Genomic DNA, 22,439 nt, shown 5'->3' on the forward strand with positions numbered 1-22,439 from the left:
CTGACACTAAAGATTTTATATTCACACCATCATGGTCTAAAGGAAAAACACTCGTGTTACTATACAGTGAAAAAACATCTTTTTTTCTTTGTTGTGATAATACATAGATATGAGTAGCAGAACTCAAAAGCAGCACCGATTTAGCAAGTCATTGTGAGTTCTCCAAGAGCTTACAGAAAATTTGGACTCTATGACTCACGTCACGTTTAACTGCTTCATCAACTGCCGGCAACTTCCAAAAGCTCACACTACTGAAGTATGCAGTGCACTCCACTGCAGGCTGCAGCAGCAGCACAACTACATTCTTTAGTCTTTACCTTGTTATAAGACTCGAATTCATTGAATAATCTATGCCAACTACTGGATCCACTAAATGACAATAAAACCTCTAAATACTATATTATGTACAATTGGAGGGGCAAATTGAAAAAAAGAATCAAATGAAAGAATAGACTGTTTAAGCAAATCTTGGTGGCTGAGCTTCACGGCTATTGGAACTTAATGAAACTTTCTTGGTTGTATCACAGGAAGGAAGCACCTGCATATCTTGCAGGTTAAATTGCCCAAGTTTTGGACGCACATGATTAGAGTTGAGTGAGGCAAAGTTCTGGGTTAAGGGGCTACTGTGAAACCGACCATGCCTTGATACCCTATGAACCATCGTAATTCCATGGTGAAAGTAATCGGTGTTACTTATATCTGCATGGCAGCTTGGCCGTATTTGCTGCCTGATAGAGCTTGACTGGACATCCTATAAGTGAGATAAAAGAGTTAAATGTATAAACCAAAAAGGAAACAGGAGAAAAAGAACATTGAAAGGCACAGTAGCTAAAATACAAGGAGGGAGGAAGTGTGTCCTAATAAAAATTGTCCAAGTCTTCAATACAGGGGAATTCAGAATGATTAGTTTGAAGGAATACCATCTGCTGCTGCCTGAAATCCACATGGGAGGGGGTCACTGACATGCCACTCTCACTGCATGAAGAAAATTGGTTTCTTGTCGGTGCATACGAACTGCAAAACTCAAGAGGATGCCTATTAGGAACTTCATGAAGTGAAGTCCCATCTTTGAAACAACTTTCGCCTTCGTTCAGTGTCATATTTTCTGATGGGGAGTAGTCATGCAAATAATAAGAACTGTGGTCTTCATCTCTGCAATGGATAAGTGGTGGTCTCCGATTTCTCAATGAAATTGGCGTAGAACAGAAGTATTGTTCAAGTGGCACGTTAGCACCAAGTTGAAAAGTTGGTGGAGAGGAAGATAAGGTAGTATATGTTCCACTTCCTGTGTTTGGCGACTGTCTTCTATCAGATAATTGAATTTGGGCAGTCATTGTCCAGTCTTCAATAGTTATTCCCTGTTTAAGGGCAAGATCCGTTATCTGCTTTTCATCAAGGCCTAAACTAAGGAGTAAACTCCACAGATTCTTTTGTGTTTCCCTTTGATTGTGAATTATTTGATCTCTCATCGCTATTTCAAGCTGAAGCTCAGTATTAGCAATTCCCTACATGTATTTCAGTAAACAAGTGAGGTTCAAATAATATACCAATATTCAGACAAACTTACCATATGCAATTCTACATAAAAAATAATTGTTTTCATTGGGCTTCAGGCTTCCCAATACTAGGAGGCAGCAGACCAATGAGTGGAAACATGGAAAGGAAAATTGGAGAGAACATAATGCATCTTGTGGTGGAAAGGTAAAACCGGATAATTGATGCATCTTTTTTTCTGAAACTGAACTTGATAATTGATATATCTTCTTTGGTGGGATTAAGCAAAAAGAACAAAAATAATAGTATGTGTTTACCAGAAGCCTGTATTGACTCAGAACTCTCAAGTAAGTCTTGTTTCCATTATTGCTAATAGCTTCATCAATCATAGCTTGGAGTTCACACCTTCGCTTCTCATTTGCTTCAATTTCCTGCGCAATTTACAACTCCAGATGTGTTAAGAGAAAAGCAGAGATTGGATAATATAACCTACATCAGTAGTACTTAGCCACCTTCAGATAATTGTTACTGAGCTCATCATTGTCGCGAATATTATCAAGAATGACTTGACGTCTTGCTCTAAGAGCTCGCACGACTGCCCCACCCTTTTCAACAGCCTGAAAATTGAGGAAATACCCAACAAGAAAAACATTCTTGAACTTCGTCATATAATATGGGATCTTCAACAAAAAGTCATACAGAAGGAGAAAGACAAGACAACACTAGTGATCTTTAGGGATTGAATAGCAAAATTATGAAGCGCCATGGATCAGACAAGAAATGAAGGAATGAAATAGAAGCAAATGACTACACGCTCTACTTCCAAAATCAGAGTAGACTGACCTTAGGGAAGAGACCATTCAAACAGTTGTAGTGCATTCGTACCATAGGGAGCACTAGACATGTAATAGAAACTTAACAAGAAATTGCGGCTACTGATTTAACAAATACAAATCGTTGTGTGCAAGATAGGTAAATGCTTGGGGTGGGTAACACATGTTAAGTGCCAGAGAGAAGCATATAGATGTTTGGCAAATAGATGGTTCTTAGATTTTGATCAAGTTAAGAACACAATGATACTTAACCTGTTGTTTTGCAATTGCATCATCAAGATTTTGGAGTTCATTATGGTTGCTAATGTTCATCTCCTCTATCTCAAACAAGGCCTTTTGTAAATTTATCCTCTCCTGGACATTTTCACTGGTTTCATGGCTCAACGTGTCCAGCCAAGAAAGCTCGTCATCTGACGCTTTTTCAGTAGGCTTGGCAATTAGTTGTGTTTCTTTGTCAGCTAATTCCTTCCTCAACTGGCTAACCTCAATCTACAAGGAAAAGCAGCTCTCCTAAACATGCATGACTTTGTAATGTCCAGACAAAAACTGCTAAAAATGTCAACTTGCTTACTTGAAGGCTATCGATCATCCGTTGGTAATCTGAAACGTGAGTATTGATTGTTCCAATGTTTTTCTGAAGAGCATAACAAAGCAGATCAGAACTGATGAGCAACCCCTACTGGAATTTGTATTAACTTGTGAAGATAACTCAAACAGAATGACAGATCAATATCTCTTCTTCTTTTTGGAAAATTAATGACAGATCAAGGCAATGAAACAAACAAACAGCTCCAGTGAAAGGATGAAATTTGGAAAGGCAACACAAATCACATTGCATAGAAAATTTAAGAGTAAAGCTCAAGTGTAAATTTGTGTAGAGAATATGGTGATTTATCCCAAACAAATTCCAAGTTGAAACCAAGACGAATCAAGTACTACACGTCCTGAATTGCAAATTAGAATACCCAAAGTAGTTTCAGCATTGTGATCGACAATAGGCTCATAATGAAACAATTCAGTCATTATCCTGATTCCTGATTAGTTACTGGGACAAAAGGCAAATAGAAGAGTTTCTCAGTTGGATGTCAACGCTTAAACCATAAGTCACACAGAGGATTGGGCCGTACCAGTAAGCAAATCTAATGATCATACCAAAACATCACAAGAACAAAGTGGATTTAAAAGGAAGTCAGCCGCATGCAACCTCTACCCTTACCACAACCCTCAGATGACCCTTCACCAGAAGGACAGCTACATGAATCTGGTGATGCAGTTAACTTTTTCAGTACTAGGCAAACCATTAAGGACTAAAATTCAATTTATTCTTTTAAAACTCTTCTTATCTGCTCCATCCTTCTTTGTCAACGATTCTCATTAGTAACTGCAATTAGAATCATTCCTTTGCAATACTGGAACACAAGGCCTTCTTTAATACACTCAAGAGTCAAGCCATCTTAATGCATTCATTTCATTGGATAAACATCAGATGAGTCACCTATTCAATTTTACTTTTCTTGTTGCACTACCTTTCACCCATCCATTCTCTATCCAAGGGTAACTGTAGATATTACTTCTTTATTACAACGTGCTAATCACTGCACCTTAAAAAATAATTAACAAATGAAGAGTGTTTTTCTTTCTACCATGGGAAGATCATCATAATAAAAAAATGGGTCCGACTTTTAACTATGTAATGCATTGAACATCACAATCAGACCTGTGTATCTTCTTCTAATAAGATTCTAGTGTCCTTTGTGAGACTAGTATATTATATTGGACTCTAACCTGAATGTGTGTCTTAATTTCCTTCGCTCTGTCAGCATACTTTAAGGTATTCACAGTATGGTGATACTGGCTGACAGCTGGTGATATGGTGGCAATCATTATTGTTTGAGAATTACCACTCAGACCATCTTTCAGAATTCGTGTCAATTTACTGCAAAAAGAATCAACTAAACTAGTTAGCATTAGGAAAAAGATTCACCGCCAACATAACAACCATTCAAACACCTGTTGCGGTAAGGAACATAAGCTAGCCCCTTCTTCTGTTGTTTCCCCAAAGCATTTATGCAGTTTGCCAAAGCAAGAAGAGATCGATTAATGTTTGCACCATCTCTCAACTTTTGACCTCCACTATTTGTTTCACAAGCTCGTTCACTGTAGCAAAAGTTTCACAGATAACTATCACCTACGTTTTGCTCATGCAGGAAAAGAAGAAGAAAGAAGGAAATATTGGGCAGACCTTCCAGCAAGATCCACAAGTGACAGTTTTCCTCTTATAACCTGATTAGAGTATTTGTCTCTCTGTTTCCTAGTCACAGAAATCTCCAACACTGCATGAGAACTGCTCAGAAAATATCAGTATTTCCATACCATTAACAAGGTGTGGTGACCACGAAATTGAGCTAGTTGTAGGTTTTTCTTCATCTTGTAGCAAAAAACAGAGTTATCAAGAACCACCCCCTTTTCTTTAGCTGTAATCGTTATCAGTGTTTCATGCCTGATAAACAATGGTAAGATTCACTTTTATGACTGTAGAGGATATAAGAAGTCTGTATCTAAGTCTTCTTTCCCAAGGAATCATAAAAAAGTAAAAGAGAAAATATATTTCAGTTTGCTGTAGAAAGCTAAACAGAATTTGAGGGAACCTAGGATAGAACATTAACAAAGTCATGGTTACTCACCGTGATGAAGTTTCATTGACCTCTGTGCTTTCTGTTTTTCGCCTGCTGTTCCCCAAATTTAAAAGCTCAAGGATTTTATCAGCTGAATTAACCTATTGCAAGTAACAGGGTCAAGAACAACAGGAAAGGATCTTGTACCACTAGAGTAGAGCAAAGTAATCAAAACGTAAATAGTCATTATCTAAAGAAACGGTGAGGCCAAAGAACAAGTGAGAAGACAAAATAGCCAAATCAACAGATGAGGAGAGCATCACAACTGCAGAAAGTATATCTTTTCACGTCAGACCTAAAACTAACTGGAAAGCTAGAGAAACTTGTGTTAAGAAGTATGAAGCAGATTGTTGTTACATACTTTCATCGCCTAGGTATTAAAAAACTTGATGGACAGCATCTCAAAGGCATCAAGAGAAGAATATCATGAATACGCACTGCCACTTTAAGATGTGAAATCCATTGGGACTTCATAAAGCTATTGATTTTGAGGGAGTTCTTTAATTAAACCAAAAATAAACCTTGACCACAGATGTGAAGTCCAACAACAACAACATGCCCATGCCCAGTGTAATCCCACAAGTGAGGTACGTGGAGGGTAGGATGTACTCACACCTTACCCCTACCTTTGTAGGGTAGAGAGGTTGTTTCCAGACAGATGCTAAGTCCAACCATCTAAAATGTGGCATTCCCTCAAAAAGATAAAAGTACAAAAAAATAATAAAGGGACGAACCTTGATACATCTAAGGCCAGGAACCACTATTCCTTGCTCTGGATCCTCTCTGAGCTCCAAGTGACCCGATGACTTCTCAAGTAAGTCATAGATTACCTGCTTATAACATATTTAGATGTCAAAAACATAGCCTAGATCACTTCAATCTAGAACTGATTATTCCATGCAAAAGACATCAGACCTCATTATAGACTTCAAGGTAGGAGCAAGTAACTTGAAACACGTCAGAGCTTTTGTTATTCTTGATACGATTGAATATAGTGTTAAGACTCAGAACCATAAGTCCAGGGTCATCTTTAGTTCCAACCATTGTATATGTTTTTCCACTGAAAATACAAACACTTGTTCAATATTAAGATTATCTTATAGAAGCACTCCAAGCCCCTCCAACTAGAATAGGAAAAACAAAAAGATAAAAGTACAAGAAGAAAATAAGAAAAGGAAGACAAGATAATAATTTCACTATGTTTAAATAAACCCCACAAGTGATGTTCTTATTAGCCCAGCTAAAACCCAATAAGTTGTCTTTTCTTAAAATCAGTAGAGAAGTGTATATTTAGGGACAAGCAAACACAGGAATAACTCTTTTAAATTTTTATATGAGAAGATCACTGATATGGCCTGAATGGAAGCCTAAAAATAACAAAATGTCTATGACTTCCATTCAACTTCGCAACAAAATACACCTTTATTAACCAATCTCTGCTTTTCATTTAATTTCTTTGATCCACACCAATCTTCCAGTGCCATTAACGTATCAAGTTTCTCATTGTATTCAAAATGATCATTGTTGTAGCATTTTGCATCTCAACTTTAGCCACTCACCATGTTGTTGAAGGAAGATCATACCAGTGGTACTTGATGCTAATACATGGTTAGTTTAGCAGTTTTTAAAAATTCCATATCATGACAGGGTATTAGACCAATATTCCAACCCCAGGAGATTAATCATAAAGGTTCAAAAACCACAGAGAGGTCAGATGTTCTTAATCCAATGTTGTATATACCTGCCTGTTGAGCCATAAGCAAAGACAGTTGCATTCAGGCCTTGAATAACCCCAGCAATTGTAGACTGAATACTTCTCTCATAGACGCCCTGAGGTTTACAGCATCAGAGTTTAATTAACGACATCAGATGCAAAGACATATATTGGCATCATGCATACATGAAGGAGATGATAAAAACTCAAGGGAAGCAAAGTCTAGAAAAAAAAATACTAACAAGGATAATATGAAATACTTGCCAAATTTGTAGATTTAGGTCCAAATGCATAATCAAAAGCATATCTTCGTTCTTTGCTACGATTCTGTATGCGATCTAAGTAATCCTTTGACAGGTCAGGATCCAGAATAACAACCTCCTATATTCATCATTGTTGTCATGAATTACCAAAATTTAATGCTCGGGTTAATCAATCAACTCCACAATGAATATACAATGCTTTTCATATAGAACAGTAGAAAAATCAACTCCACAATTACCTTATCATTGTTTACTCTAACTATATCGCGGCCTCCTTCTCTATCCGTCAATGGCCTACATTTCACTGCTACCTACATCCACCAGAATGATACAGACAAAGCAAAATACACATCAAAAGTTGGATAAACATACAGAACATGTGATGCTAAAGCAGTCCTGAATAGAAACGTTACCGAAAGGGTAGTGGCTTTCCTTGCAGCTGGAGCTCTAATGCTTGGCATATTTGACGAACATTTGCCTCAAAACTTCACTAAAGGTTTGAGTATTTAGCAACCAGAAGAGGAATTTTTTTTTCAATTTTCAGACCTATTTTCTAATTTGAATTCTGACGACGAACTACTACTTCTAGTTCACAGAAATTTCTGGCGCTTCGCCAAGTAAAAATGCTTCGATAATCAAATCAAATACAGTTTCCAGCCAAATCGGTAACCGCAGTTCGTTCAAACAATTAATAGACACAAACAACCAGATTTCATCAAAGGGAAATGAAAAATTCTCGAGAACCGAAACGGAAAATATCTGTATATGCAGATGACTGGGGACAAAGAGCAGAAGGGAAAATTGGAGGGGTTTCCTCGAGATTAAAGAAAATGAATGTTTTTTAATCTCCCGAAAATCGTTACTTATATCTTTGAAACAGTAAATTTATTTATGAGGGAACTGGAGGTGACCACCACGCCAAATATAATCCGTATCAATGGACACGGAAGTTTTAAATTTTGATAACTCATATTAAAATATTTAATTTAATTGACTTTCGAAATATTAACTATGAAGTAACGTGTTGTGATAAATATAAATTCAGAAATGTACAACAAACTATTAGTGGAGGGCAGTAAATGAATTCCCTTTTTTTTATGTTGTAGATTTCATTAAATATGGTTATGGGTTTTACCTTGAGTTTGGATGAGGGAGGAAAACACCGAACCTCCAATTTAGTTAACGATAGTGACCCTTGATCGTTATATTAATGTTGTGTTTGGACTTTGGTTAAGACAGGTGAGTTATTTTTGGAATCTTATGGGAGTGGAAAGACAATAGAAAAGTTTCTACGTTGCTTCTTTTGCATAAATTTACTTTTTGGAATTATGTGGGGACAAAGACATTTTTGAGTTTTGCAAGAAAAGTTTTTCATTATAAACTAATGAGAAACTTTTTGAAGTTTGAGAATATTTGAATTTAGACCCACCAGCTTCTTTACTCTCAAGTTTTGAATCCACACAGATTTCTTTTAATTATAAAACTGGAAGGCGTGCCAGCAACAACTGCAAATTTGAATAGTACTTAATATTTTACATAACTAAAAACTCATTAAAATTTTACTTTTTCTCTCAAGGCATTTGATAAAGAATATGTTAATAAAAAAATATCTTTTATTATTTTCAAGAGTGAATAGTTTTCTTAAAAAGTGTCTCCTAGCTACCATTTATTATGATTCCGAGAGAGTAACTAATAATCATAGCAATTTGACCACCTTATAGTAGAGTTTAGGTATAATTGAATGCAATTAAATAATTGGGGCCAAACATAATTTGATTTGTTTGTTTGGTCAAATAATTACTTAAACAAAATGAAATTGGTTAAAGCATACTCATTGATTGACAAAGGGAGACAAACAACTAGAGGCAAACTCTCTTAGGACCCGTTTGGCCATAGATTTCCCAAGTAATATTTGGGGGGAAAATTGACAAATAGTGTTTGTCCATAGAATTTGTCATTATTTGGCAAATATCCCAAATTTCCAAATACTAATTTTTTCTAGTATTTGGGTCAAATCTCATTATTTGGGATCTTTCAAAAATTGAAATTTTACATCAAACTTTTATCTTTTACAAAAACACCCTCTATAGTAGTTGTTTGTGTTGTATTACATAATTTAAAATTACGTGAACACCAAAGTAGTGATGAAATATTCAGTGAATATGAAAGTGATGATATGGTTGTTGATGAAAATGATGAACAATCGGCTCAGGGTGATAAAGTCGTGTGCTTTGTCTACTTCACGATATGGAATGATACTTGTTGCACTCACTCCAAACTACCACATTGCTCCAGTGTCATGGACACTATTTGTTATTTGTTGCAACGAAGATCCAATTGACTTGTAATACAAACTTATGATTAGTTTTGATAGTTTTTAAAACTTATGGATATAAATCATATTTTTCTAAAAAAATGAAATATGTTTCCCAAATACTATGGCCAAACACATGGTGAAATTTCACCCAAATAATATTTGTCAAGAATATGTGGAAATGTATGGTCAAACGCTAGTTTATTACTACTTCATTCGTTCCATATTAATTGTTCATTTTTTCTTTCACGTATTCCTTAAAAAATTATAAATAAACATTAGTTGGTCCAATATAGTAGTAGGTCCAAACAGTCTACCAGAAAACAATGTAGACTGCTTGCTCTCAAATCTAATTCATCAAAATGTAATAGTAGTAGTTGGTTATCTTTTACCATGAAGAAGAAGATGCAAGTGTCATGAAGAAGTAGGGTCAGAAGGTACATCTATAATGAGGTTTACTGACTCACTGGTCCCAACACAATGAGAAACAAAAAAACACAAGAGGGACAATGAAGAGATAATTTTGGATCCATCTCACTTGTACTTAATCTGCAAACATGATGACTAAGTACATCTTGCTAGCCAAGTGCACAGGCATATTGCATCTTCTCACTGAATCATTAATTTAGAGATGTCAAATGAACTGAAGACGCGGGTCAAAATGATTCAAAAGTTACTTGGGCTGAAATGGGTTAAGGATCATATATGGATGAGCAACTTTCACATATAACAAACATAAAAATCATATTTGTATGTTATGACTATAGTTTGCATAATTGTGCTCCATAACAATTTTTTATGTTTTGCTATGGAGCTTTTGATTTGTATAATTAGCTAGATACATTCAATTTTATACAAATTGTTCAGTTTTGTATAAATTCATTTATATATTGTAATTTGTATAATAAGATCTGTATTTGTATAGTTATAAGTGTATATGACGAAAATATATGTATTTATATTTGTATATACAATTTTCTCTGGATTTATACAAATACAAACGCATATTATACATTCTATATCGAAATGTGTAAAATGACTAATTGTATACCGAATCAAATGGCAAAAAAATGGAATGTTTGCTGCGAATTACAAATAAAATAAATTATGGCTATAACATTTAATTTGAATTAGTAGTTTGTTATTTCATACAATTTTCCCTATATGGATCATAACTAAACTCATTCAATTCTTTAATACTCATCACCTCCCTCTCACATTACTTAATCTATGTTAATTTGACACACACCTTAAGAAAACTTTTATAAAACTCTCTTGATTTTAAATCATACAAAAGTAATATGAAACGGAGGAAGTGCAATTTACTTTATTTGTTCTTGTATAGCACCTAATAAAACTATTGCTTTTCTGTATCATTATAATATATAACATACCAAATTTAAACAATGTCATTTTAAAAATATTTTGACAAAATTTCTAATTGAGCAATTTGAGTTACATATTACTCAATTTTTGAGGGGCTAAGTCGATTAAACTGAACAAATAAATGGAGAGATCAATAACTTGCCCGAATTTAAATAGATTATATTTTCATGGATTAATTTTGCCATCTCTAGAAATTATTATGTTCAATTTTAGTTAAGAAGATCTAGAGCAATAAAATATAGAGAGCAGAACAACCACAATCTTTAAATCATAAACCTGCCACAATGTACTTTTTATGTTTCAATTTGTCTTCGTGCCAAGAAAATGGCATATCTCTCTATTTTGGAAATAAATTTCCTCTTAAGAAGCTTTCTTATAGTCATGCAAATGTCACTGAAATATTGATATGCCATAAAAATGTCATGTTATGTTTTAAGACGATTGATTTTAAAAAAATATATTTATTTATTTTTCAAATCAAATTATGACAAACAAATTGATGAAACACACATATGCTGAAGTTAGAGTGCCTTGACTAATCAACAAACTGGAACCAAGAAGTGAATTTGATGGCGCATGAGACTGACTGCTCTTATCTTAGATGTTTAAAATGGAGAAAAGGACATAATCTTTTGGTGGATGGTTAGTTAGGGTATAATAATTTCAACGTTGACGACACTGCTATATGTCGCTTTCAGTGTTGGGCCTAACAAGATTTATTTATTTCACTCCACCAACCTCAGTATCAGACTATCAGTGCTGAAACTCGAAATGGCTAGCGACAGTAAAAAGGCATACTTTTTTATGTAGAAATAAAGACGCAATAAAGATTTTCTGATTTTTTTCTTTTAAGGTGGGGGGACAGGGGATGGGTGCCATAGAAGCAGGGGTGGAGCCACCTTATACTAAGGGGTTCATCAGAATTATAATTTATACATAGTTAAAATATTTTTTTATGTATATATAGTGGATGTTGAATCCCTTTCAGCTATTTCATGTGTCTATTTCTACAGATTTTGAACCCCCTTATTGAAAATTCTGGCTCCGCCACTGCATAGAAAAGGGGGAAAAGATTTTGAAATAAAACAATGTTTTTCATATCAATTATTGAAAATTCAATTATTCGTTTAGAATTGGCAATGCCCTCACTTGTGTCCGTCCTATTGACTAAAACAATTACTCTGAAAGAATACGCATTGTAATACATTTTTTATTAAGTTAACAAAACACCGTCCTCTACACTACATGTAATAGGCACCCATATGATATGGCATGGACAGAGAGATAAATACGTGAATATGTAAAGAAAATCTACTTTACAAGTTTTTTATTGCTGTATATGCAGAGATATGAATGTCGCAGCACTTTGCATCCCACGAAAAATCCTTTGTCATGGCATCGACGATCTTCTTGTCCCATTTTGATGGGTTATTCTTCTGTAATAACATGACATAAAGCAAGATTAAAAAAATCTGCTCTTTTTCGGGAAGAAAAGTACTTACCAGAAGCAGACAGCTGAGTGAGAGTAAAGTTTCTCATATTTATTAGGTTCTTTCGGGTCCATAGGGAAGGTGTGGAGAGGCTAGAAAGACTTTCACAAGACTCAACTACTTACAAGTTCATCAATTGCTTGGTTCAGGGGCATATTGGAGAAGGTATCATTGATATAACGAGAGAATTCGGTGCCCTCAAGATCACGATCCACAGAGTGCCTGTTCATCCAGTAATTTGATGAACTTTCTCAGCAAGCAAGGAAATAACAAACCTTACAAAAAGACATTTTTCAGCTTATTTTGCATTCATTGTTAACTAACCCGTATTTACTGTCGGTAAAATCCAGTAGAATAGGCATAGCTCCATATCTCATGGCCTTGAGCTACAGACATGAACAGAGAAATGTCAGGAGCACTACAATTTCAGCATCTAAGAAAAAACAGACAGAATCTAATGACTCAAAAGAGAATCAAATATGATGTCAATTAAGTGTCATTAACAACGCTCATCAATTAATTGTGGAAAACAAAGAATGTTGCATGTATTCTAAATTTTTAGAACCTTTCTTCACTTGTCCAACCACGCATCATACTGAAACAAAATGTGTGGCCAATGTCTTCCATGGTGAAATGTAATTCTTCATAATAAAAGGTTACAGTATTTCCCATGGCAAATATGTACACTAAAGTGTAGACAGACACCTAGATCTGTGAACCGACATGATTGCTAGAACATAATCAGCATGTGGATTATTGCAGGATTAATCCCATCGTGTGCCTAGAACAAAGGATCGTTTAGATAAACTGGAAGTTGGTAATAAGCCGTCTTAGTATTTAAGGATGTCCAATTCTACTATGTAATGATCGAGTTACGCTAATGTTTTATGGTTTCAGCGTTCTTTGTAACTTGAAGACCTTCCAAGTTCTATATCACTCCTATGTACTCCTTTGAATCTTTAGTAAGAAGATAGGGTCCAGCATAAGTCATACCCCCCCCCCCCCCCTCCAGGTACATGGTAGTCTATTTTTTGCGCTTTTTTAATTAAAAAAAAGCATGCTGTTTCATGTTTCCACATTAGTCCACAAAAGATTGCAAAAGATAGAATTTTGCGGAAACCACTTACTGGTATTTGGAGTACTGTACCATCAAAAGAAGGGCATAGCATGATGTCAGATCCCGCAAGTACTAAATGTGCTAAAGATTCATCATATTTGTTAAGAAATCTCATGTTTTCATCCTGTGGTATTGAAAGATTCAACAATAATTTTAGTTCCAAAATCTTGTGCAATTATACATTGCAATGAAGGAATGCAATTACCTTGAGTTCCTCCTCAAAATATTCCAATGTCGAATTTAAACCAGGAGTTTGACCCGAGCCCATGAAGACAAACTGCACGTCACCAATTTGAAATTCTCATTGGTTTAAATAAACTCAGAAGGAAGACAAAATAACAGATATAATTTTTTTAGAGTCATTAGTTTTCCAAATGGAAGTGCAAACCTACCTGAAAAAATCATCAGCAAAGCTACGACATCAAGAGACAGACATACAGAGAACCATGACTTATTTGAGAAAAGCAACAACTACGCCTCAGTCCCAAACAAATTGGGGTCATCTATATGAATCCTCAATGACCATGTTTCTCCATTTAAATTCATCCTAAGGCCAAAAGTACTACGAAAAATAAAAAGTACTAGAATTTATTTTCCTTATGGAAAGCACACCAAGCTTATTCAGAAGAATGACCTGAACACCTCTCCTTGAAGCCATCCAAATAAGCGTCTTGAGGTTCTCCAGTTCAATATCAGAGATGTCTGAGAAGATGCATCCTACCTGAAGATACATCATTAATAAGCTAAACATATGATGATACATCAGTTGAACGCAATATTAAATTTGAACTACAGTAATGATGTCCTCATCTGGTCACACTACAACAGATGGATGTCTTAAAACGAAGCAAGTTATAATCAAGAATCAATAAAGGATTTCATTGAGAGCAAAAGAGGCGCACATCAAATCGCATGTCACCAATCTTCCATGGAATAGTACCTAGGGAAAATTACCAAGAGGAACCATAAAGTTCAGAGAGAACATTTGGGGTTTAGAAGTTCCTAAAAGGCATCCAATAGAGTAAGGGACATAAAATTTAGCAGCAAAGCAGACATTTTACCCAGTTCTATTAAGAACACCACTGTTTTCCTTATGGAAAGCACACTCAATGTCATTCATACTACATGAAACTAAAATCATCAGTCTAAAGTGAAGAAAATGTTTGTTTTCAAATTTCCAGAAACTCCCCCCAACTACTTTGTCCTTCTAACTTCGGTGATACTTACTCATATAATAAATTATTCTGTCCCTTGATCAGTGACAGCACATCGTTAGGCAGACTGACCTAGACAATTTCATAAAGAAAAAGCTAAAAGAAGAGATAATCTTTGAGAAATCCCCATCAATAGTGTTTGGTTATAAACTTTTGCAGGTAAATCTTCAACCAGAGTAAAACCTACAAGAACAATGGATGCTTTCTCCTGCAACCCCAGATGCTGCTGCAACGAAACTTTGCAGACAGATTTCCCCTTCAAATCTGCACTATAGTTTTGTGGTAGAAACATATCTACTGAAGGATCCCAAGCTGAACTGTCGAATCCAGGAGGAGCAACTACTAACTTGTCCCTACAATCAAGTTGTATTAACAAATGAAAAGCATCCCCATAAACACCAGAGGGAAAACAATCCTAAGAGACTACTAATCTGTTGCAGCAAGCAAAAGCATCTCTGGAGCCTTTAGCAAAGAATAGAACTTGCCAAAGAATCAGAAATCCATACTGGGCCTGATTGTAAAATGTTGAAGAACACATACTTGTGTATAGTTAAGGTGGGCTCAAGACCATGGCTCGTAGCATGAATTATCTGCCCTTTTGTTTGCATGGATGACATTATGATAACATTGTTGGAGTAAACCACTCCAGCCTGGACGAAGACAAAGGAGCAAAATGTTATATGATGCACACTAAAAGAACTCAACTTTGTCTGGAGATAATCCATTGAATGAGGAAACCAAAAGGCAAAAAAAAATGAAAAAGTCATATTTATGGGAAAATATAAATGAAAAGCGTGGAGGGGGAGTTCATGTTGCCTGCTTTCAAGTTCAAACTCTCTCCAATTACCATGTGCAGTGAATATGAAGTAGGAATCCCTTCTAATGGGAATACAAATATTCCACTTATGTGACCAAACGGCATCCAGTAACTGTACAGTCAAGCATCCAATAGAAGCAAACAGTTAAGAGGTCAGAAAGCATCAAATACCTTCAAAACATTGACAAGATGGGATTTGTTGTTATCTTGCAGACGGTCAGAACAATGTAGTCCATAAGGATCAAGCCCACATAGGGCTAACTTTTCAGGTTGCTCTACACACTGACACATATGACATTCAGAGATTGTCAAGAGGCTTGGTGCATTTCAAAACCATTCTAAGAGTAAAATAGTAAATGAAACGCATAATGGGGCTCTTGCCTGAGACTCAAAGCTTTGACATGTCAACATTATCCTGGTACCTCCAAGTCCCTGTACATTTGAGAAGGAAAAAACACATCAACCACAATGCAAACATCAAACACCATAGTTTTTGTCTAAGAAATACCACAAAAAGAGCATCATAGAGAGGAAGCAGGACTAGTCGCCTGAACCGTGTTAAAACAAAATTCAGTTGCATTGTATGTGAAGTAACACATTTTAGTTTACAACCGCAGAAGAAATATATAACCAGACCCATCAAAATTACCAGCAAAACACTGTAGTTTTTTCATGTCAATGGCCCAATTGAACAATAAGGTCAAGAGGACATTCGGTAAGGAACTAAGAAATCAAATGCACATCTCCTAAAAGGTGGGAGGGATTGGAGTTAAGGATCTAAGTGTCCGTAACAAAGCATCGTTGAGTAAGTGGCTATGGAGATTTGGGGTGGAGGTACAAGATTTTGGGAGAGGAATGATGGAAGGGGGTGGAGAACAAATGATGTCACTATGCCTTATGGGTGTGATTGTGGAGGAATATCATGAAGGAATGGGTAGAATTTAGAAACATTATATCATTCAGGATAGGAGAGAGTTAGTTTCTGGAGACATGGTGTGGGGATAACTTGTTGAAAGAGTATCATGCCAAAGGGAGTTGACAATCTAGCAGATTCAGAGGATACATAGTGGAGATCTTTTGGGACTTGAGATTCTGAAGGGATTACCATGATTGAAAGGTGATTGGGTTTCAAAGATTGTTAGCTTTGCTTCAGAAGCAAGGCATGCCAGTTGATAGCCTCTAGCTTTTTCCCATTTCATTAATGAAAAAGATATTTACTTAATCAAAATAAAAATAAAAAATCAATCAAATGGCTCCACGTTGAAAAGAAACAGAGTGACGCTAGATCTATCTTACTAATAGTAAACATGTAGTAAGAAGTTTATCGTTGTTGAATGCAAATGCTAAGAAGTGAACCTGATTTACAAAAACATCCCAAAACAGTGGACCAACAATAGATGTTTCCCAGTTGTGTATATGAAGCACATCCGGGTGCTTTCCTGCTTTAATTATATAATCCAATGAAGCACGAGAGAAGTAGGTGAATCTGTCATCAAATGATAATTCAGAGAAAATCGTGAAAATACATGTCACTACTTGACAACTGAAGACTTAAAGTAAACCACTGAAAATGTAAGCCCATGCAGGAAGAATAGATCACAAAACACCACTAACACTCAAATACAGGTGACTTAGAGTAACTTCTTCAGCCAGCTGGCCGGCTGCATTGCAGAGAAATTGAGGGTGGGAAAGAGGGAGGGGGTAGAGTGTATACAAACACACTGCCCACTAGTAGGTGCTTTTTTCTAATTAAACTATCAGATCTACGGACATACACCTATGCTTGAAGAAACAACCATCCAAACGTACTTAAATCTCAATAACATGGTCTTCAAGTCTTCTATTGCCATACAACATGGACAATTCTGTGATGAACAGGGTATTGCTCAAAGTCATGATACCTTTATTTGCAGTTTTTGGCCTCATTTACTCCTATCCTCATATCACAAGGATTAGCCGGAGAGCAATTTAAGAAACTTTCCAGGAATTATATCTTGTTGAATAAAGAGAAATTCAGTAGAGATAGTTGAATCTAATCTAAGTTAATCATGATACGGCCCCAGCACATCCACCAGTCTAGTCAAACAGAAAAGTATTCAAAAGCTAGCCTTAAGCAATTAGGAGTTTGTTTGGGATAGAAATATAAAGAAGTTCAGCAAAATTTAACAACTTTGCAGAAACGAGTCATTCTCTACCAGACTTCAGCTCTAAACAACAAACGAATACTAGCATTTTTTCTATCATTGCTACAACTTAGAAAGAGCTAAAATTATTTAGCATTAACATATCACATTGGATCTTGACCACATTTGACAGTGCATTCTATCAGTATGAATGTTACTGTCCTTTAGAAGTTCTTTGATTTCATAAATGTTACCTAAGCAGGTATACAGCAAATAAATCATGTCTTTAGCATGATCTACTGATTCCTACCCTCTTCCAGTCAATAAGCTGCCAAGCTTTAGGTTAACGAAGAATAGTGTAACCATTCTTCTCAACATTGGTCCAACATGAATTCACAATTATTTTTACAAGTCTGTGTGGTTTAGACAAGTGGAAAGCAGGAGAAGATGCAAAGGCAACTAATTGAGATTCATACAACATATTAAGAGAAGCTCTCTGCATTTGAAGCAAACTATAGAATGCTGCAAATACTGTGTTTAAATTATTATTAGATATTAAACAAACAACTGGTGCATGGAGTTTGTTGTTTATTGAAGTCCTCTCCAGTTAGAGTCAATCAACCTTAACCAAAAATAAGTACTATAATAAGAGTTGACCAACAACATCATGAACTAATCCAGCTGAAAGGCTGCATTCTGAGAAGCTTTCGAGTTCTAATCACATTTGATATCAAGGAGAGTGTTCCAAAAAAGACATAAACTTACTAAGTCAGATATAAAGACAACGCATAAGAACATATTAAGTCTAAGATATGCATAAATAAGCGCCTTAACAGTATCTAAAAAAGAAGAAAGAAAAAGGCAAGAAATAAAAGGGATTAGTTGAGCATCAAATGGTAGTATTGCGGAGAGAATAGAGCAGTACATATTAATCAATCAATCAAATATGCATCAAACCAAAACCAGTTGGGATCAGCTACCAGAATAATGGGAAAAGTACATAATTAGAAAGAAATAAAAAAGTTTATGAAGCTAAAAGTTTAAGAAAGGGAGACAATAAGATGTATGAAATTCTTATCCTACTTTATTCAATTGCAAGGTTATCTGAATAGAATCAACAAACCGTTCAAAATCATTTGAGTAGCCATATATGTTCTCACAGCCGAAAAATGCTGAATAGTAGAGAGGTTCTATGAAAGTCACTCCAATGCCACAGACAACCCTGTATAACAAAGAATGCAAGGTTTACTGCTGTTAGCGTCAGGATAAAGTTTGATACAAACAGTGTGATGTAGGTTTAGAGGCCAACTCATCACTTCCTAACTGTAAATAATATCCATGTACTTCCAATTCCCTGACAACAGCCTCACCCCATAAAGGTAAATAGATCAAATACTTCTCTTTCTTTTTTTAGAATTTATAATACACTAACCAGAAACTCACCCAGTCCAGATTCTGTTTCCATGCAGTTGACCATTAAAGTATGAATGGAACTCTGCCTCAACTTCTCGTAATCCATGAACTTCATTTAAATTTAGGCTAGCATATCTGTATCAAATTTATTCAGTAAATTTATACTTAATTTGGAACATCTCATCGATTCAAACAGAGTAAACACGAAGAGGCAGCAGGCATAAGAATATTATATGAATGAGAATACCACCTAGGCATAGACACACAGTTCACAGAAGCTGATGAGTGCTTAACTAATATATGTCTAAAAAATTGGTGTAACGAGATCCAATATGAATGAATACAGGTGTTGGTTCTCCTGGAACTTAGCAGAGAGTACCTTTTAGTAACTTATGTAACAAGTTAAATTTGCCTTCTAAAAAAGAAGATAATCGAAATAGATCTTTAGTTCCTGTAAATAGAGTATATATCCCATCTCTTTTCATCTATATCTGAATCTAAATTGCTTCTTCTAACGCCTCTTGAGATGTTAGTTCCAGAAAAGTATAAATAAAGAAGTTGCAAGTGCAAGCTTTCATCATAAACCAACCAAAAATGAGAGTGGCAAAAATATTCTTGATTACTTGGGTAAGATAACCTCGACCAGATTTCCCTTTCTTTGCAAGGCACGAGATAATCCAGTTACATATGGTGCCAAAGATCCAACTGATACCACTGGTGCCATTTCAGTACAAATGTGGATTATGTGGTAACCTGACCTGAACAACAGTATAAAAAGAAGAACAGATGAAGTCCAGAAAACTCAAATGTAATAAATATCTACTACTAATACACACAACTTAGGGGACTACAGTATATAGCAAACTTATAACTGACAACGATAGAGGGAAGACAACAAGCTGGGGTAAAGGGAAACTATCAGCATATTGGTGTTAAAAGAAAAAACAAGCTAATTCAAACCATATACCAGAAGAAAATTCTAATTCACCTGTGTGACATCTATGTTATATCCTTCAGGTCAGTTTCACCTTTATGATGAAGAAATTTTTTTAAAAAGATAGATAACTAGAACTATGTTTAATCCAAAGAGAAAATCAAGCAACGGAGTATTTGGGTGAAAATTGTTAAATAAATACTTCTGAAGCAATTAAACTTTTGCCAAAAGTTTGCTTCTAAAGTCATACCTTCCGAAATAAGTCAACACATTGTTGAAAACTTACTTTCTACTTTTCCGGGGGAAGTGGCGCAGCTCTACCAGAAGCTCAGTGTCCTGTTTATGCATTTTCTCAGAGAAATAATCAGCTATACTACCTATTGAATCCATGACCAGCCATCTAAATTCTGATGCCTCCTTGCTGCCAATCAAACTGGTAAGAACCATAGAGTCTATCCTTAGTAGTAACTCAGCACTGAGTGAGAACTTATCTGTTTCATGAAACCAACAATGAGATCTTGGTTTTATCACCACATGCAAACTCTCCGGAACATGTGCCAAGAATCATCAAATTGACTAGGATAAGAAAAAATGAGAAGATACCAAAATACAAGAAACAGGATAAGTAAATGCATACTAAGTCGAAGACTCTGACCATTATATCTACAACTTCCGCATGTAACAGGAATCACTTCATACATCCTAAATGGCATTTAGAAAGTTCTGTTTTAAACTATCAGACATTAGTCTTCTGTTGAAACTGAAATGGATAACAAGACACAAACTTTTAAAAGTTGGGGAGATACGACATAAGATTACATATCCTGCATAACCAAAATCTAGCACAAGTAAATTATCAAAAGAGACCAAAATGTACTTCATCAATTTCATACATTTTCAACATGATTAACCTAAAATACTCTTCCTCTTTACCATTGGTCACCTTATTGGTCTTAGTTGACTGAGATTGCCAGCCCCGCCTGCTTTCCTATTCCTGTTAGTTGACATGTTTTTCTTCACTGTCATTTTATATCTTTCCCATTACTATTTGATTTGTTTCACTTGAGCCGAGGGTCTTTCAGAAACAGCCTCTCTACCTCTAAGAGGTAGAAATAAGGTTTGTGTACACTCTACCCTCCCCATATCCCACTTTATGGGATCTCATTGAGTATGTTGTTGTTATTGTTGTTGTTGAATGAGATTGCCCTTCTTATGGTGGGTTCATGTGGCTGTTCACATGTAGGGTATTGTGTTTTTCATTGAAGGAAACTCTCTGATAGGTCCTGCAAAAGATAAAAGAAGAATGCAAGAATAGTACCACAACCTTTTCTTGTATACATCAGCTTTATTCTCTCTAGTTGCTCGATTCTATCAAGCAATGAACGTTTCTCTCTTTTTACTCTATCAAGCTCTTCCATTGCCAAGATGCGTTGTTTGTTCAAGTACAAGATATCTAGATAGAAGGCATTCAGTAAAACAAAATAAGAAGATGTATTACACATGTACTAAGTAAACTCGGATGGACAAAGTGCATCAACAATAACTTACTCTGTTGAGCTTCTCTGAAAAGTTTCCTAATGGCACTCCTCATTTGAGGAACATTCTATAATAAGAAAAAAAGACGAAAATATTGCAGTAGATGAAAACACGTAGTAAAGCAAGATTGAAGCAACTGAAAGAAAAACACTGCAGTACCTCATCACTACTCTGGTTTCCCAACCTATGTTGCAAAACAATATAGTATTTTAGTTACAATAAAACGGATAAACTTTCAGTCACACAGAAAAGCTAACTTATATGAGAGGGGAGAAGGATGAATTCGTGCTCACTCCAACTGCAAAGGTCCACTAGATGAGCCATTACTCTCTGCATTCTTCCTGAAAGAAGTCGAACAAATCAGAACTGTAAGAAACATACAAGGAATGGAGTATTTATATGTTATCCTATAAATATATGGTGTAATGATACGGCGAACAAATAGCAATTTTTTTCCAATTTTCATGCTAGACAAACATTTCTCTGTTATAAACTTTCAGGAATACCATAATTTCGCTTAAACAAGCAACAATTAAGAGAAGGAAATAGAATCAGAAGGGAGCTAAATGAGCTGTACTAGTAAAATGTATTATAACAACAACATACCGAGTGCAATGTAGGGTTGGGTGTATGCAGACCTTACTAGTAAAATGTATTACCTAACGCAACAAATGAAGGAAGCTCGAGAAGGTTTGCCATTAGACGGAGAGAAGTTGCTCCGAGAAAGAGGAGTTTTGCCGATGGATGAACTGGAAAGCATCTCCGTGATCATTTGTCCGTTTGTTGTTACAGTAGCGAGTACGAGTGGGACAGTCTGACAGAGAGAGACGTGAATTGCTAGCTATGATAAATGGGAGATTTTGATACTTTCTAGTTTCTACCGTCAAGTGTCACGTGATTCGTTCAAAATGCCCAAACACTCCTTCTCCTAACTGTTTACAGCGCCCCTAATAACCGTCAAATTAAAGCGAGGTTGACGTGGAAAATTTTAAATTACAGTAATATTTTAAAGATTGTTTTGTTAATCATTGACAATTTACGATGCAGCTAAAATTCTCTCACCAACCCTAGCTGATGTTAGTAGCTGGTTCAACAAGTGGCTTGCTCATTCAAGTA

The 22,439-nt window shown here is 35.6% G+C and overlaps 2 protein-coding genes across 3 annotated transcripts; both read right to left on the reverse strand.

Annotated features, from left to right (window-relative positions):
- Nucleotides 1-32: 32 nt before the first annotated feature.
- Nucleotides 33-7,928, reverse strand: LOC102585643 (kinesin-like protein KIF19). Its single transcript, XM_006357686.2, has 16 exons — nt 7,393-7,928; nt 7,219-7,290; nt 6,981-7,097; nt 6,744-6,832; nt 5,918-6,062; nt 5,737-5,832; nt 5,012-5,103; nt 4,570-4,671; nt 4,338-4,484; nt 4,113-4,263; nt 2,899-2,961; nt 2,580-2,816; nt 2,007-2,111; nt 1,812-1,925; nt 921-1,505; nt 33-751 (listed from the first exon to the last, which is right to left on the reverse strand). The coding sequence occupies exons 1-16, from the start codon at nt 7,438-7,440 to the stop codon at nt 458-460; spliced, it is 2,457 nt and encodes an 818-aa protein (XP_006357748.1). The 5' UTR covers nt 7,441-7,928; the 3' UTR covers nt 33-457.
- Nucleotides 7,929-11,828: 3,900 nt separating this feature from the next.
- LOC102577506 (starch synthase V precursor) lies at nt 11,829-22,260 on the reverse strand. 2 transcript variants are annotated; one of them, XM_006357687.2, is made up of 20 exons: nt 21,983-22,260; nt 21,617-21,664; nt 21,483-21,507; nt 21,336-21,390; nt 21,106-21,240; nt 20,074-20,278; nt 19,477-19,611; nt 18,884-18,988; nt 18,564-18,662; nt 16,674-16,803; nt 15,699-15,749; nt 15,489-15,599; nt 15,041-15,150; nt 14,688-14,853; nt 13,921-14,007; nt 13,492-13,563; nt 13,297-13,410; nt 12,494-12,555; nt 12,295-12,391; nt 11,829-12,115 (listed from the first exon to the last, which is right to left on the reverse strand). In XM_006357687.2, the coding sequence occupies exons 1-20, from the start codon at nt 22,093-22,095 to the stop codon at nt 11,996-11,998; spliced, it is 2,040 nt and encodes a 679-aa protein (XP_006357749.1). In that variant the 5' UTR covers nt 22,096-22,260; the 3' UTR covers nt 11,829-11,995.
- Between the last annotated feature and the right edge of the window lie 179 nt (nt 22,261-22,439).

Source organism: Solanum tuberosum, unplaced genomic scaffold (genome assembly GCF_000226075.1).
Source record: "Solanum tuberosum cultivar DM 1-3 516 R44 unplaced genomic scaffold, SolTub_3.0 scf00244, whole genome shotgun sequence".
NCBI classification, from domain to species: Eukaryota; Viridiplantae; Streptophyta; class Magnoliopsida; order Solanales; family Solanaceae; genus Solanum; species Solanum tuberosum.

Coding starts and splice junctions, on each gene's coding strand:
- LOC102577506 (XM_006357687.2), bottom strand. CDS start 22,095: ATGATCACGGAGATGCTTTCCAGTTCATCCATCGGCAAAACTCCTCTT. Junction 15,600..15,698: donor GTCAAAGCTTTGAGTCTCAG/GCAAGAGCCCCA, acceptor CATATGTGTCAG/TGTGTAGAGCAACCTGAAAA. Junction 14,008..14,687: donor AGAAAGCATCCATTGTTCTT/GTAGGTTTTACT, acceptor ATGTATCTTCAG/GTAGGATGCATCTTCTCAGA.
- LOC102585643 (XM_006357686.2), bottom strand. CDS start 7,440: ATGCCAAGCATTAGAGCTCCAGCTGCAAGGAAAGCCACTACCCTTTCG. Junction 7,098..7,218: donor TTAGAGTAAACAATGATAAG/GTAATTGTGGAG, acceptor TGATGAATATAG/GAGGTTGTTATTCTGGATCC. Junction 4,264..4,337: donor TATGTTCCTTACCGCAACAG/GTGTTTGAATGG, acceptor TTCTTTTTGCAG/TAAATTGACACGAATTCTGA.